This window comes from Lucilia cuprina, chromosome 5 (genome assembly GCF_022045245.1).
Source record: "Lucilia cuprina isolate Lc7/37 chromosome 5, ASM2204524v1, whole genome shotgun sequence".
Taxonomy (NCBI): domain Eukaryota; kingdom Metazoa; phylum Arthropoda; class Insecta; order Diptera; family Calliphoridae; genus Lucilia; species Lucilia cuprina.
This window is the reverse complement of record NC_060953.1, coordinates 56,384,965-56,399,817: the sequence shown is the minus strand read 5'-3', so window position 1 is coordinate 56,399,817 and position 14,853 is coordinate 56,384,965. Positions and strand designations below refer to the sequence as shown.

The 14,853-nt window shown below is 27.9% G+C and overlaps 1 protein-coding gene across 1 annotated transcript in view; it reads left to right on the top strand.

Moving 5' to 3' along the window:
* Positions 1 to 14,853, top strand: part of LOC111680939 (glucose transporter type 1) — a 59,247-nt gene that overhangs the window by 28,653 nt on the left and 15,741 nt on the right. The window contains 8 exon segments of the mRNA XM_046951271.1: positions 416 to 433; positions 4,007 to 4,263; positions 4,332 to 4,456; positions 4,519 to 4,797; positions 4,873 to 5,150; positions 6,631 to 6,753; positions 14,144 to 14,347; positions 14,409 to 14,548. Coding sequence (XP_046807227.1) covers positions 416 to 433; positions 4,007 to 4,263; positions 4,332 to 4,456; positions 4,519 to 4,797; positions 4,873 to 5,150; positions 6,631 to 6,753; positions 14,144 to 14,347; positions 14,409 to 14,548 — 1,424 coding nt within the window.

The window sequence follows — 14,853 nt, the reverse complement described above, 5'->3', positions numbered from 1 at the left end:
ATCTGAAATTCTGCTGTTAAGCTCACTTATTATATTGAATGATCCATAATATTGTGAGCATCGATATTTCATTATTTCGAAGAAAACTAAAAATGTTAATAGTCCTTTCTTTACTTCCCTAGTAATCACTTATTTCTTTAATGGCACAATTTCATTTGATAACACTCAGACATTTCATTAATCATATACCGTTTGTTTGTTTTTTTACTGCTGTTCAGTTTATTTATTCCACTTTAATTTTGTATACTATTTTCTTTTCAATTAAATGTAGTATTTAAGTTTTATTTGTATAAAAATAAATAAATTTAAAATTTTATTATTATTTGTTTTATTTGTATTTAAGTTTTTTTAATTAGTATCTTACGAACAAAATTTTTGTTTTAGAAATCTATTAAAAAAGCTTATTTATTTCCAGGGTGGTGCAACAGTAATGGTTCGTAAATGACACTTTTTAAAGTTTTTTTTTAATTTTTAAAAAAGAACCACCCCTAAAAAAAAATTTTAAGATTAAAACTAAGTGCAAGTGCGTTTAATACTTCTATTATAAACCATTTATATGACATGCGAAAGAAATAATAATAGAAAACAAAATATTGCATATTTATATGTTCGTTTGTGGGGCCTTGATATAGAAAAGTCTACTAAAATGAGTGAAAAGAAAATCAGATTTAAGAACTAAGAACTGTTTTTAAATTAAATCATAATTATAATTGTTAGAAATTTTATAAATTATTTTAATTACTCATGGGTATATTTAGTGTGTAACTTTTCTACACTTATTTCATGTTAGAAAATTGATCAAGTTTGATCAACCTTTTCTTTTTTGCAAAATGCATAAATTAGAAGTTGAGGAAATATGTCTAAAACTTAGATTCCTAAACGACTTTCATTTCGCCTCTTTTGCAAGTTCTTTTTTGACGCGCTAATTTCTGCAAATTTCACTTAAGATATTTATTGTTTTATCTTTATTATTATTATTATTTTTTTTTTTTGCTTTAATTTTTTATGTAAATGTTAGCGAATTCACCAAAGATCTCATCAAATAGTGTAAATAAATTAAGAAAAAATAAAGGATTTTATTCTTTTACATAGACCAAAGACAAGACCAAAATCATTTCAGATTTCTAGAAATTTTACAAAGGTAGTTGAACGAAATAATTATATACAAATAACATAGCTTAGACGCGAACCATATCGTGTTTTTGTTGATATAATCAATATTATCAATTGAAAAACTTACTTTGTTTTCCACTGTTCATGAAAATTCTTTTCAAAAATTTGATTTATTGAGTACTTTTTAAGATAAGATAATTTTCAATAATTTTTTGGTAAAAGATAATATTTTAAAAAAATTGCTGTTTAAAAATTTTCTATAAAAAGAGTGTTAATCGAAAATTCTCTAAAATGAGAATTAGTCAAAAATTCTCTAAAAAGAGAGTTAATCGAAGATTTTCTAAAAAGAGAATTAGTCGAAAATTCTCTAAAAAGAGAATTAGTCGAAAATTCTGTAAAAAGAGAATTGGTCGAAAATTCTCTAAAAAGAAAATTATTTGAAAATTTTCTAAAAAGAGAATTATTTGAAAATTCTCTAAAAAGAGAATTATTCGAAAATTCTCTAAAAAGAGAATTATTCGAAAATTCTCTAAAAAGAGAAGTATTCGAAAATTCCCTAAAAAGAGAATTATTCGAAAATTCTCTAAAAAGAGATTTAGTCGAAAATTCTCGAAAAAGAGAATTAGTCGAAAATTCTCGAAAAAGAGAATTAGTCTAGAATTCTCTAAAAAGAGAATTATTCGAAAATTCTCTAAAAAGAGAATTATTCGAAAATTCTCTAAAAAGAGATTTAGTCAAAAATTCTCTAAAAAGAGAATTAGTCGAAAATTCTCGAAAAAGAGAATTAGTCTAGAATTCTCTAAAAAGAGAATTATTCGAAAATTCTCTAAAAATAGAATTATTCGAAAATTCTCTAAATAGAGAATTATTCGAAATTCTCTAAAAAGAGATTAATTCGAAAATTCTCTAAAAAGAGAATTCTTCGAAAATTTTCCAAAAAAAATACATACTTTAAAAATTCTCTAAAAAAAATCTTAAAAATTTCCCTACAAAAGGAATTCTTCCAAAATTTTCTATAAAAAAAAGAAATTATCTTAAAAAAGGAGAATTTTCAAAAATTATATCAAAAAAGAGACTTTTCAAAAATTTTCTCAAAAAAGAGAATTTTAAAAAATTTTCTTAAAAAAATAGAATTTTCAAAAATTTTCTCAAAAAAGAGAATTTTAAAAAATTTTCTTAAAAAAAATAGAATTTTCAAAAATTTTCTTTTAAAAAATAAAATTTTCTATAAAAAGAGAATTTAAAAAAAAATTATAAAAAGAGAGTATTTTCAAAAATGTTCTACAAAAAGAGAATTTTCAAAAATTTTCTATAAAAAGAGAATTTTTAAATTTTTTTTATAAAAAGAGAATTCTTTGAAAATTCTCTATAAAAATAGAATTCTTTAAAAATTCTCTATAAAAAATAATTTTTCTAAAAAAACTTCTCTATAAAAAGAGAATTCTTTGCAAATTCTCTATAAAAGAAGAACATTTCAAAAATTTCTCTATAAAAAAAGAATTCGAAAATTCTATAAAAACATGAGATTTTTTGAAAGTTATCTAAAAAAAAGAAATAATTCTCTATAAAAATAGAATTCTTTGACAATCCTTAATGTCCAATATAAAAAGAGTATTCCCCGGAAATTATTTTGAAAAGACTATTCTCCGAAAATTCTCCTTAAAAAGAGAATTCTTCAAAAAGTCATTATAAAAAATATTTTTTTTAACTTTTCTATAAAAATAAACTTTTTCTTGAAAAGATTATTCTCCGAAAATTCTCTATAAAAAATCATTTTTTTAAAAACTTGTTTCTCGAAAATTTCTCTACAAAAAGAGAATTATTCGAAAATTTTCTAAAAACATGAAAATTTCTTAAAAAAGAGAATCCTTCGAAAATTTTGTTGAAAAGAAGAATCCATCGAAAATTCCCTTTTTTAGAGAATTTTCGAAAAATCTCTTTTCTTTTTTATATAGAATTTTAGAAAATTTTTTCTAAAGAATTTTCTCATTTTATAAAGAATTTTTAAAAATTTATTTTTTTTAAGAATTTTTAAAAAGTTATAATTGTTATAGAGAATTTTTGAAAAATTCTTTCTTTTTTTATAAAAAAGTTAAAAAAAATTCCTTTTTTTCTAAAGAATTTTAGAAAAATTACAATTTTTATAGAGCATTTTAGAAAAATTATAGAAGATAATTTTTAAAAATTATATTTTTATAGAGAATTTTTTGAAAAATTGTTTTTTAGAAAAATTCTTATTTTATAGAGAATTTAAAAAAAAACTTCTCTTTTTATAGGGAATTTAAAAAAATCTCTTTTTGTGGATAATTTTGCAAATATAATCATTTTATAGGGAATTAAAAAAATACTAATTTTTTATAGATTTTTGAAAAAATGTTTAAAAAAATTATTTTTTATGAAATTTTCTAAAATCGAATTTTTACATTTTGTATATCATACAACGCTCTTCAATGATTATAATTCAAAACTCTTTCTATCTCGACATAACGTTTCTTGATCTTTGAAGTTTTAGAAGTTTTTTTGTTTAATATTTTTAACAAAAAAATTATGATTTCCTTTAGTTAAATTAATTTCCTTTTTTTTAATTTAATTAATTTATAATTTTCCTTTCTTTTACTTATAATTCCCCCCTTTACATAATCGGCATTATTTTTGCAACACTTGTCATTAGAACGAATTGTAATAAACGAAACGCAGCATATTAAATTTTAAACTTTAACAACTATTTCTTTTTTTTTTTAATTTTGTTTTTTAATCTCGTAAAATAAAATTTAGATGACAAAATTTAACCATTTTGTTCTTTTTCTAAATTATTTCCTTTTTTCAATTCCAACAACGCAAGAACTTCCATTAGTTTTGTTAATAGAAGTATTTTCCGTTTTTCTTTTTACAGGGTCTCACCTTCTTTCTGACTTACTCAATATTTTCGGCGGTATTGGGTATGTTGCAGTTCGGTTACAATACCGGTGTGATAAATGCGCCCGAAAAGAATATAGAAAATTTCATGAAGGATGTCTACAAGGATCGCTATGGTGAAGACATTAGCGAAGAGTTTATACAGCAACTGTATTCGGTGGCGGTTTCAATATTTGCCATTGGTGGTATGTTGGGCGGATTCAGTGGCGGTTGGATGGCAAATCGTTTTGGGCGGTAAGTATTAATGATGAAATATTTCTTTAGAGGAAAGTGTTATGTATTCTTTCTTTGTATAATTTCAGAAAGGGAGGTTTATTATTAAATAATGTTTTGGGTATAACCGGTGGCTGTTTAATGGGTTTTACTAAAGTTAGTCATTCCTATGAAATGTTATTCCTTGGCCGTTTTATAATTGGTGTTAATTGCGGTAAGTTGATGCCATCCTTTTTTTGGAGGACATTATAATGTTTGGATTTCTGTCGATTGCAGGTCTCAATACATCATTAGTGCCAATGTACATTTCCGAAATTGCTCCGCTCAATTTGAGAGGTGGCTTAGGTACCGTTAATCAATTGGCTGTGACAGTAGGTTTACTATTATCCCAGGTCTTGGGTATTGAACAAATTTTAGGAACTAATGATGGTTGGCCCATATTATTGGGTCTGGCCGTATGTCCTGCGGTCTTACAATTACTATTACTGCCGGTATGTCCAGAATCTCCTAGATATCTGTTAATAACAAAGCAATGGGAGGAGGAAGCTAGAAAAGGTAAGTGATCTGATAAGGCAATTTTTAATATATTTCTATATATTTTTTTCTATTTGTTTTTTTTTTCAAATTCAGCTCTCCGTCGTTTACGTGCCTCAAGTTCGGTCGATGAAGATATCGAAGAAATGCGTGCCGAAGAAAGAGCTCAACAATCGGAAAGTCATATCTCTACCATGGAGCTGATATGCTCACCCACATTACGTGCCCCACTTATCATTGGCATTGTCATGCAACTGAGTCAACAGTTTAGTGGCATCAATGCCGTGTTTTACTATTCAACATCACTGTTCGTTAGTTCAGGTCTATCGGAAGAGAGTGCTAAGTTTGCTACAATAGGAATAGGTGCAATTATGGTGAGTAATTCGATCTTCTATAAAAAAGAGACATTCGCAAATTCTATGTAAAAAGTGAAATGTTCAAAATTTCTCTTTAAAATGAAAATTATTCGATAGTTGTCTATAAAAAGAGAATAGTACGAAAATTCTCTATAAAAAGAGAATTGTTTAAAAAAATTTAAAAAAAAGAGAATTGTTCAAAAGTTCTCTATATTAAAAGAGAAAATCTTTATAAAACTATTGTTAGAAATATCTTTGTTTGAAAATTATCTGTAAAAAGAAAATTGTTCGAAAATGTTCTATAAAAAGATAGTTTTTCGATAATTTTAATAAAAAAAGATATTTTTCGAAAATTCTCTGTTAAAAGAGAGTTGTTTGAAATTCCCTATAAAAAGAGAATTGTTCGAAAAATTTTTATAAAAAGTGAATTGTTCGAAGATTCTCTTTAGGGAAGAGAATTGTTTGAAAGTTTTCTAGAGAAAAGAGAATTGTTCAAAAAGTATCTATAAAATGAGATTTGTTTGAAAATTTTCTATAAAGAGAGAAATAAAGGAAAAAATATTAAGAAAAAAAGATAATTGTACGAAAATTCTCTATAAAAAGAGAATAGTTCGAAAATTCTCTATAAAAAGATATATGTTCGAAAATTGTCTATAAAGAGAGAATTGTTCGATAATTCTTATAAGAAGGTAATTGTTTGAAAATTCACTGTAAAAAGAAAATTGTTGGAAAATGTTCTATAAAAAGATAATTGTTCGAAAACTCTCTATTAAAAGAGAAAACTCATCATAAAGAGAAAATTTTTTGAAAAATGTTAAATGTTATAAAAAGAGAATAGTTCGAAAATTTTTTATAAAAAGAGAATTGTTTGAAAATTATCTTTAAAAAGAGAATTATTATCTATAAAAAGAGAAATCTTCTAAATTCTCTAGAGAAAAGAGAATTGTTCTAAATTCTCTAGAGAAAAAAGAATTGTTCTAAATTCTCTAGAGAACAAAATTTTTTGAAAATTATCTATAAAAAGAGATTTGTTCGGAAATTCTCTATAAAGAGAAAATTGTTCAAAAATTCCCTATAAAGAGAGAATTGTTCAAAAATTCTCTATAAAAAGAGAATTTTTCCAAAAATCTCTATAAAAAGGAAATTTTTCCAAAAATCTCTATAAAAAAGAACTGTTCGAAAATTCTCTAAGAAAGGAGAAATTTTTGGAAAATTCTCTAAAAAAGAGAATTGTTTGAGAAAATCCTCTCTTTTTCTCGTTTTATAGCGAATTGTTTAAAAATTATTTATAAAATATCAACTTTTCAAAAATTCTCTAAAATAGAAAATTTTTCGTACAGAAATTTATCAAAAATGTTCTATAAAGTGGGACATTTATTAAAAGGGAAATTTATAAAAATAAGAAAAAGTGAGAATTTTAAATTCTCTTTATTAAAAGAGTTTAATTAAGATTTCTCTATAAATCATTTTCAATTCTTATTTCATTTCTCTTTCTTAGGTTGTTATGACATTAGTTTCTATACCCCTTATGGATCGTACTGGTCGTCGTACATTACATCTGTATGGTTTGGGCGGCATGTTCATCTTTTCAATATTTATAACAATTTCATTTTTAATCAAGGCAAGTATTGAATTAAGATATTTATGTTTTTTTTTAAACAGAAATCTTAAAAAGGTTAAGTATAAAATAATATTTTTAAAAATTTGATAAATTTCTTTAAATGGTTTTTATGGTTTGTGATTTGTGTTTTTTTTTTTTTCGTTTCGTTTGGAAATCATATATATCGAATATATATATATATATATAATCCCTTAAATAACTTGAACTTTTAAGAAAAAAAACTTATTTTATGCATGAAGTTGTTTAAAGAAAAATTTAAAAAAAATTTTGGTTAAAAAAATATATAACAATTTATTATATATAGTTTTTTTATATTTTTAAAATCTTTTCCTTTATTTTTTTTTAAATTTAAATAAAACATTTAAATGAAATTTTTGTAAAATAATATTTTACTTAAATATTATCAACGAATATCTGTACAAAAGGAAAATTAGTGTTAAAAAGTTAAAACTATCCCTTCCTATATTGTTCAAATACTCGTCCTTATTTTCTATTTTTTCAATATTTAATTTTTTATGATTCAAGCATGCTTTTTGCACGCCAATTACACATTTTTTTATTATAATTTCATTTACATTTTTGTAAATAATTTAAAAGAAATTTTATTCAGTTTTCTCCCCAAAGAAAATATGCCTGCTTTTAGTTACAAAAAAATTGATTTTTATACAATTAAATTAAACATTTTGTTTTTTTTTTTTGCATGTCATTGATGATACTTTCTTTAGTGTATTTGTTTGTTTTGTTTTCATACGGTATATAATTAAACATATTTATTAGTGATTTATATAGGTTAAGTTATATTGAATAAATGAGTTTTGAGCAAAAATTTTTACAACAAATTATTTAAATCAAACTTAACATTTTTAAAGAAAACTAAAATTTAATTTCATCTATAAAGTCCGGAATACAAGACTAGAAAATAGTTCAGACTATAGACTAGACTACTGCTGAGATTATGGACTAGACTATAGCAAAGAATATAGTCCAGTTACTATTAATTAGACTATAGCCAAATAATACTATTTTCCAGACTTAACACTAGACTGTAGTCCAGACTATAGTCCAAGTTAAACACTAAACTATATTAAAGATAAAAAACTAGACTATAATGCAGACTATATAAGACTTTATAGAATATAGAATAGTTCAGTTCTAGTTCAGTTCTAGTTCAGTTCTAGTTCAGTTCTAGTTCAGTTCTAGTTTAGTTCTAGTTCAGTTCTAGTTCAGTTCTAGTTCAGTTCTAGTTCAGTTCTAGTTCAGTTCTAGTTCAGTTCTAGTTCAGTTCTAGTTCAGTTCTAGTTCAGTTCTAGTTCAGTTCTAGTTCAGTTCTAGTTCAGTTCTAGTTCAGTTCTAGTTCAGTTCTAGTTCAGTTCTAGTTCAGTTCTAGTTCAGTTCTAGTTCAGTTCTAGTTCAGTTCTAGTTCAGTTCTAGTTCAGTTCTAGTTCAGTTCTAGTTCAGTTCTAGTTCAGTTCTAGTTCAGTTCTAGTTCAGTTCTAGTTCAGTTCTAGTTCAGTTCTAGTTCAGTTCTAGTTCAGTTCTAGTTCAGTTCTAGTTCAGTTCTAGTTCAGTTCTAGTTCAGTTCTAGTTCAGTTCTAGTTCAGTTCTAGTTCAGTTCTAGTTCAGTTCTAGTTCAGTTCTAGTTCAGTTCTAGTTCAGTTCTAGTTCAGTTCTAGTTCAGTTCTTGTTCAGTTCTAGTTCAGTTCTAGTTCAGTTCTAGTTCAGTTCTAGTTCAGTTCTAGTTCAGTTCTAGTTCAGTTCTAGTTCAGTTCTAGTTCAGTTCTAGTTCAGTTCTAGTTCAGTTCTAGTTCAGTTCTAGTTCAGTTCTAGTTCAGTTCTAGTTCAGTTCTAGTTCAGTTCTAGTTCAGTTTCTAGTTCAGTTCTAGTTCAGTTCTAGTTCAGTTCTAGTTCAGTTCTAGTTCAGTTCTAGTTCAGTTCTAGTTCAGTTCTAGTTCAGTTCTAGTTCAGTTCTAGTTCAGTTCTAGTTCAGTTCTAGTTCAGTTCTAGTTCAGTTCTAGTTCAGTTTTAGTTCAGTTCTAGTTCAGTTCTAGTTCAGTTCTAGTTCAGTTCTAGTTCAGTTCTAGTTCAGTTCTAGTTCAGTTCTAGTTCAGTTCTAGTTCAGTTCTAGTTCAGTTCTAGTTCAGTTCTAGTTCAGTTCTAGTTCAGTTCTAGTTCAGTTCTAGTTCAGTTCTAGTTCAGTTCTAGTTCAGTTCTAGTTCAGTTTTCTAGTTCAGTTCTAGTTCAGTTCTAGTTCAGTTCTAGTTCAGTTCTAGTTCAGTTCTAGTTCAGTTCTAGTTCAGTTCTAGTTCAGTTCTAGTTCAGTTCTAGTTCAGTTCTAGTTCAGTTCTAGTTCAGTTCTAGTTCAGTTCTAGTTCAGTTCTAGTTTCAGTTCTAGTTCAGTTCTAGTTCAGTTCTAGTTCAGTTCTAGTTCAGTTCTAGTTCAGTTCTAGTTCAGTTCTAGTTCAGTTCTAGTTCAGTTCTAGTTCAGTTCTAGTTCAGTTCTAGTTCAGTTCTAGTTCAGTTCTAGTTTCAGTTCTAGTTCAGTTCTAGTTCAGTTCTAGTTCAGTTCTAGTTCAGTTCTAGTTCAGTTCTAGTTCAGTTCTAGTTCAGTTCTAGTTCAGTTCTAGTTCAGTTCTAGTTCAGTTCTAGTTCAGTTCTAGTTCAGTTCTAGTTCAGTTCTAGTTCAGTTCTAGTTCAGTTCTAGTTCAGTTCTAGTTCAGTTCTAGTTCAGTTCTAGTTCAGTTCTAGTTCAGTTCTAGTTCAGTTCTAGTTCAGTTCTAGTTCAGTTCTAGTTCAGTTCTAGTTCAGTTCTAGTTCAGTTCTAGTTCAGTTCTAGTTCAGTTCTAGTTCAGTTCTAGTTCAGTTCTAGTTCAGTTCTAGTTCAGTTCTAGTTCAGTTCTAGTTCAGTTCTAGTTCAGTTCTAGTTCAGTTCTAGTTCAGTTCTAGTTCAGTTCTAGTTCAGTTCTAGTTCAGTTCTAGTTCAGTTCTAGTTCAGTTCTAGTTCAGTTCTAGTTCAGTTCTAGTTCAGTTCTAGTTCAGTTCTAGTTCAGTCTAGTTCAGTTTCTAGTTCAGTTCTAGTTCAGTTCTAGTTCAGTTCTAGTTCAGTTCTAGTTCAGTTCTAGTTCAGTTCTAGTTCAGTTCTAGTTCAGTTCTAGTTCAGTTCTAGTTCAGTTCTAGTTCAGTTCTAGTTCAGTTCTAGTTCAGTTCTAGTTCAGTTCTAGTTCAGTTCTAGTTCAGTTCTAGTTCAGTTCTAGTTCAGTTCTAGTTCAGTTCTAGTTCAGTTCTAGTTCAGTTCTAGTTCAGTTCTAGTTCAGTTCTAGTTCAGTTCTAGTTCAGTTCTAGTTCAGTTCTAGTTCAGTTCTAGTTCAGTTCTAGTTCAGTTCTAGTTCAGTTCTAGTTCAGTTCTAGTTCAGTTCTAGTTCAGTACTAGTTCAGTTCTAGTTCAGTTCTAGTTCAGTTCTAGTTCAGTTCTAGTTCAGTTCTAGTTCAGTTCTAGTTCAGTTCTAGTTCAGTTCTAGTTCAGTTCTAGTTCAGTTCTAGTTCAGTTCTAGTTCAGTTCTAGTTCAGTTCTAGTTCAGTTTTAGTTCAGTTAAAATTCAGTTCTAATTCAGATGGATTTAATTCTAGTTCAATTCTATAATCTAGTGTATAGTCAAGTCAATAGGCTAGTCTATTGTCTAAACTATAGTCTAAAAATAATCGAAATATAGCCCGGAGAATAGTCCAAACTATAGTTTGGATTATAGCACGGGATTAGACTATAGTTCAAACAATAGACTAGACTATAGTTTTGACTACTGCTTAGACTAAAATCAAGACTATAGTCCAAACTGTTGACTAAAATATAGTCTAGACTATATTTCAAAACATTTATTAAAACAAATTGTAAACTCATTATATAAAATAAAACTCATTTATTCAATTTCCCCCCTCCCCCAACAAAAACATAAATTCTCGACTTGGCAGGCTTTTGTCCCTAAATCGTTAAAAACTTCGAACAACAACATAAACAAAAATATGTTTAAATTAAAAAAACTTCATTTTGTAAAATATTTAAATTTTTAATTTTAATATTTTTATAATTTTAAAAACAACAGGCTTTAGATAGGCTTTTATTTAAAATTTTATTTAAAAAAAATTGAATTTAATACACTAAGAATAAAAGTGCACTTAAATTATAAAAACACAAAAAAATAATAGTTAACAGAAAACCTAAAAGAATAGAAATAAAGAATTTCACTACTTACTCACTACTTAAAGAAACAATAATAATTAATAAAATATGTGTAAAATAACACCAAATTCTATAAAAGCTACACTTCAACAAAAACCAAATTATTCACTAAAGCCACGCCTTTTTTGATAACAAATAAACATTTTTATTTTTTATATTTGATTTCACAAAACTTAAAATAAATTTTATATTAATATCCCAAACGATTTACTTAAACAAAATCAATATAAATAATATTCCTTTAATGATATATACAATTTAGTTAAACAAAGTTCCATTTTAAATTAAAAACTTACAAAACAGTTTGTTAAACATTGTAAAGCAACAAATGGACAACATTTTAAATGGAACCAGATTTTAAGAACAAATCTAGTTCAAATTGTAACTGCTAAATATGACAGTAAAATTTTAGTTCAACTTTATATGAAAAACTATTCAACTCATGCATAAAAATAAACATCTAGAGTTTGGCGTTCAAAACTAGTTGAAAAGGAACAATATTTCAATATTATTTATTCAAAATGCAACATGTTTAAACTATGAAACGATAACAGTTTTCATAACTGGAAAAAGCAACTTGATGGTAAATTGCTCTCAAAAGGAGAGTTCTAGTTCTTTTCTAGTTCAGTTCTAGTTCTGTTCTAGTTCTGTTCTAGTTCTGTTCTAGTTCTGTTCTAGTTCTGTTCTAGTTCTGTTCTAGTTCTGTTCTAGTTCTGTTCTAGTTCTGTTCTAGTTCTGTTCTAGTTCTGTTCCAGTTCTGTTCTAGTTCTGTTCTAGTTCTGTTCTAGTTCTAGTTCTGTTCTAGTTCTAGTTCTGTTCTAGTTCTGTTCTAGTTCTGTTCTGTTCTAGTTCTGTTCTAGTTCTGTTCTAGTTCTGTTCTAGTTTTGTTCTAGTTCTGTTCTAGTTCTGTTCTAGTTCTGTTCTAGTTCTGTTCTGGTTCTGTTCTAGTTCTGTTCTAGTTCTGTTCTAGTTCTGTTCTAGTTCTGTTCTAGTTCTGTTCTAGTTCTGTTCTAGTTCTGTTCTAGTTCTGTTCTAGTTCTGTTCTAGTTCTGTTTCTGTTCTAGTTCTGTTCTAGTTCTGTTCTAGTTCTGTTCTAGTTCTGTTCTAGTTCGGTTCTAGTTCTGTTTCAGTTCTGTTCTAGTTCTGTTCTAGTTCTGTTCTAGTTCTGTTCTAGTTCTGTTCTAGTTCTGTTCTAGTTCTGTTCTAGTTCTGTTCTAGTTCTGTTCTAGTTCTGTTCTAGTTCTGTTCTAGTTCTGTTCTAGTTCTGTTCTAGTTCTGTTCTAGTTCTGTTCTAGTTCTGTTCTAGTTCTGTTCTAGTTCTGTTCTAGTTCTGTTCTAGTTCTGTTCTAGTTCTGTTCTAGTTCTGTTCTAGTTCTGTTCTAGTTCTGTTCTAGTTCTGTTCTAGTTCTGTTCTAGTTCTGTTCTAGTTCTGTTCTAGTTCTGTTCTAGTTCTGTTCTAGTTCTGTTCTAGTTCTGTTCTAGTTCTGTTCTGGTTCTGTTCTAGTTCTGTTCTAGTTCTGTTCTAGTTCTGTTCTAGTTTCTTTCTAGTTCTGTTCTAGTTCTGTTCTAGTTCTGTTCTAGTTCTGTTCTAGTTCTGTTCTAGTTCTGTTCTAGTTCTGTTCTAGTTCTATTCTAGTTCTGTTCTAGTTCTGTTCTAGTTCTGTTCTAGTTCTGTTCTAGTTCTGTTCTAGTTCTGTTCTAGTTCGGTTCTAGTTCTGTTTCAGTTCTGTTCTAGTTCTGTTCTAGTTCTGTTCTAGTTCTGTTCTAGTTCTGTTCTAGTTCTGTTCTAGTTCTGTTCTAGTTCTGTTCTAGTTCTGTTCTAGTTCTGTTCTAGTTCTGTTCTAGTTCTGTTCTAGTTCTGTTCTAGTTCTATTCTAGTTCTGTTCTAGTTCTGTTCTAGTTCTGTTCTGGTTCTGGTTCTGTTCTAGTTCTGTTCTAGTTCTGTTCTAGTTCTGTTCTAGTTCTGTTCTAGTTCTGTTCTAGTTCTGTTCTAGTTCTGTTCTAGTTCTGTTCTAGTTCTGTTCTAGTTCTGTTCTAGTTCTGTTCTAGTTCTGTTCTAGTTCTGTTCTAGTTCTGTTCTAGTTCTGTTCTAGTTCTGTTCTAGTTCTGTTCTAGTTCTGTTCTAGTTCTGTTCTAGTTCTGTTCTAGTTCTGTTCTAGTTCTGTTCTAGTTCTGTTCTAGTTCTGTTCTAGTTCTGTTCTAGTTCTGTTCTAGTTCTGTTCTAGTTCTGTTCTAGTTCTGTTCTAGTTCTGTTCTAGTTCTGTTCTAGTTCTGTTCTAGTTCTGTTCTAGTTCTGTTCTAGTTCTGTTCTAGTTCTGTTCTAGTTCTGTTCTAGTTCTGTTCTAGTTCTGTTCTAGTTCTGTTCTAGTTCTGTTCTAGTTCTGTTCTAGTTCTGTTCTAGTTCTGTTCTAGTTCTTTTCTAGTTCTGTTCTAGTTCTGTTCTAGTTCTGTTCTAGTTCTGTTCTAGTTCTGTTCTAGTTCTGTTCTAGTTCTGTTCTAGTTCTGTTCTAGTTCTGTTCTAGTTCTGTTCTAGTTCTGTTCTAGTTCTGTTCTAGTTCTGTTCTAGTTCTGTTCTAGTTCTGTTCTAGTTCTGTTCTAGTTCTGTTCTAGTTCTGTTCTAGTTCTGTTCTAGTTCTGTTCTAGTTCTGTTCTAGTTCTGTTCTAGTTCTGTTTAGTTCTGTTCTAGTTCTGTTCTAGTTCTGTTCTAGTTCTGTTCTAGTTCTGTTCTAGTTCTGTTCTAGTTCTGTTCTAGTTCTGTTCTAGTTTTGTTCTAGTTCTGAGCTCTAGATATGTTCTTGTTATTATCTAGTTTATGACATATCTTCTCAAATTTAAATTGCTTTTTCAATTTAATTTAAACAGAAACTGTTATCCTTTCATAAAATAAAATACCAGTGCAATTATTTAATAAAAAACTATCAAAAAAGTAAAAAAGAACATTTTTTATATTATTTTTTTCTTTTTTAAATATATTTATTATTTTTTTTCATTAAATATAATAAAAAACGGTTTGAGAAATTAAGATTTCATTTTGATTTAATTTAAATTTTTTAAAGTAAAATTATAAAAATTAAATCGCGGTAAAAAAGAAAAGCCTACAAAACCATCGAGAATTTGGTAACTTCACGTTTTGTATAGGAGTTTTTTGGTTATGTACAGGAAATGATCGACTGGATGTCCTATCTATCGGTGGTCTCAACACTGGGCTTTGTGGTCTTCTTTGCCGTCGGTCCCGGTTCTATACCCTGGATGATAACAGCCGAACTATTTTCTCAGGGTCCGCGACCAAGTGCTATGGCCATAGCGGTATTGGTCAATTGGATGGCGAATTTTGTGGTCGGCATTGGTTTCCCCAGTATGAAGGTAAGATAGTATTTATAAATGAAATAAATAATGAAATTTATTATAATATTTATTTTTGCAGACTGCATTGGAAAATTATACATTCTTACCGTTTAGCGTTATGTTAGCCATATTTTGGATATTCACCTATAAAAAGGTTCCTGAGACCAAAAACAAAACCTTCGAAGAAATTTTGGCGCTATTCCGTCATGGAAATGGAAGGTATATTCTTTGATTATTTTTTTATTTGTGTATTTGTTTTTAAGAATTAATACGAATTTTTAAGTTTATTGGTTCGTTTTTTTCGACTTTTTAATAAGAACAAAACTTGGAAGTTTTCGATTTTTAGAGATTTTTTTATGATTTTCAAGTTTTGTGTTTTTAATGGTATTGTATTAATACAACTCATATTATTTTTTTAGTTCAGTTCTAGTTTAGTTCTAGTTCTGTTCTAGTTCAGTTCTAGTTCAGTTCTAGTTCAGTTCTAGTTCAGTTCTAGTTCAGTTCTAGTTCAGTTCTAGTTCAGT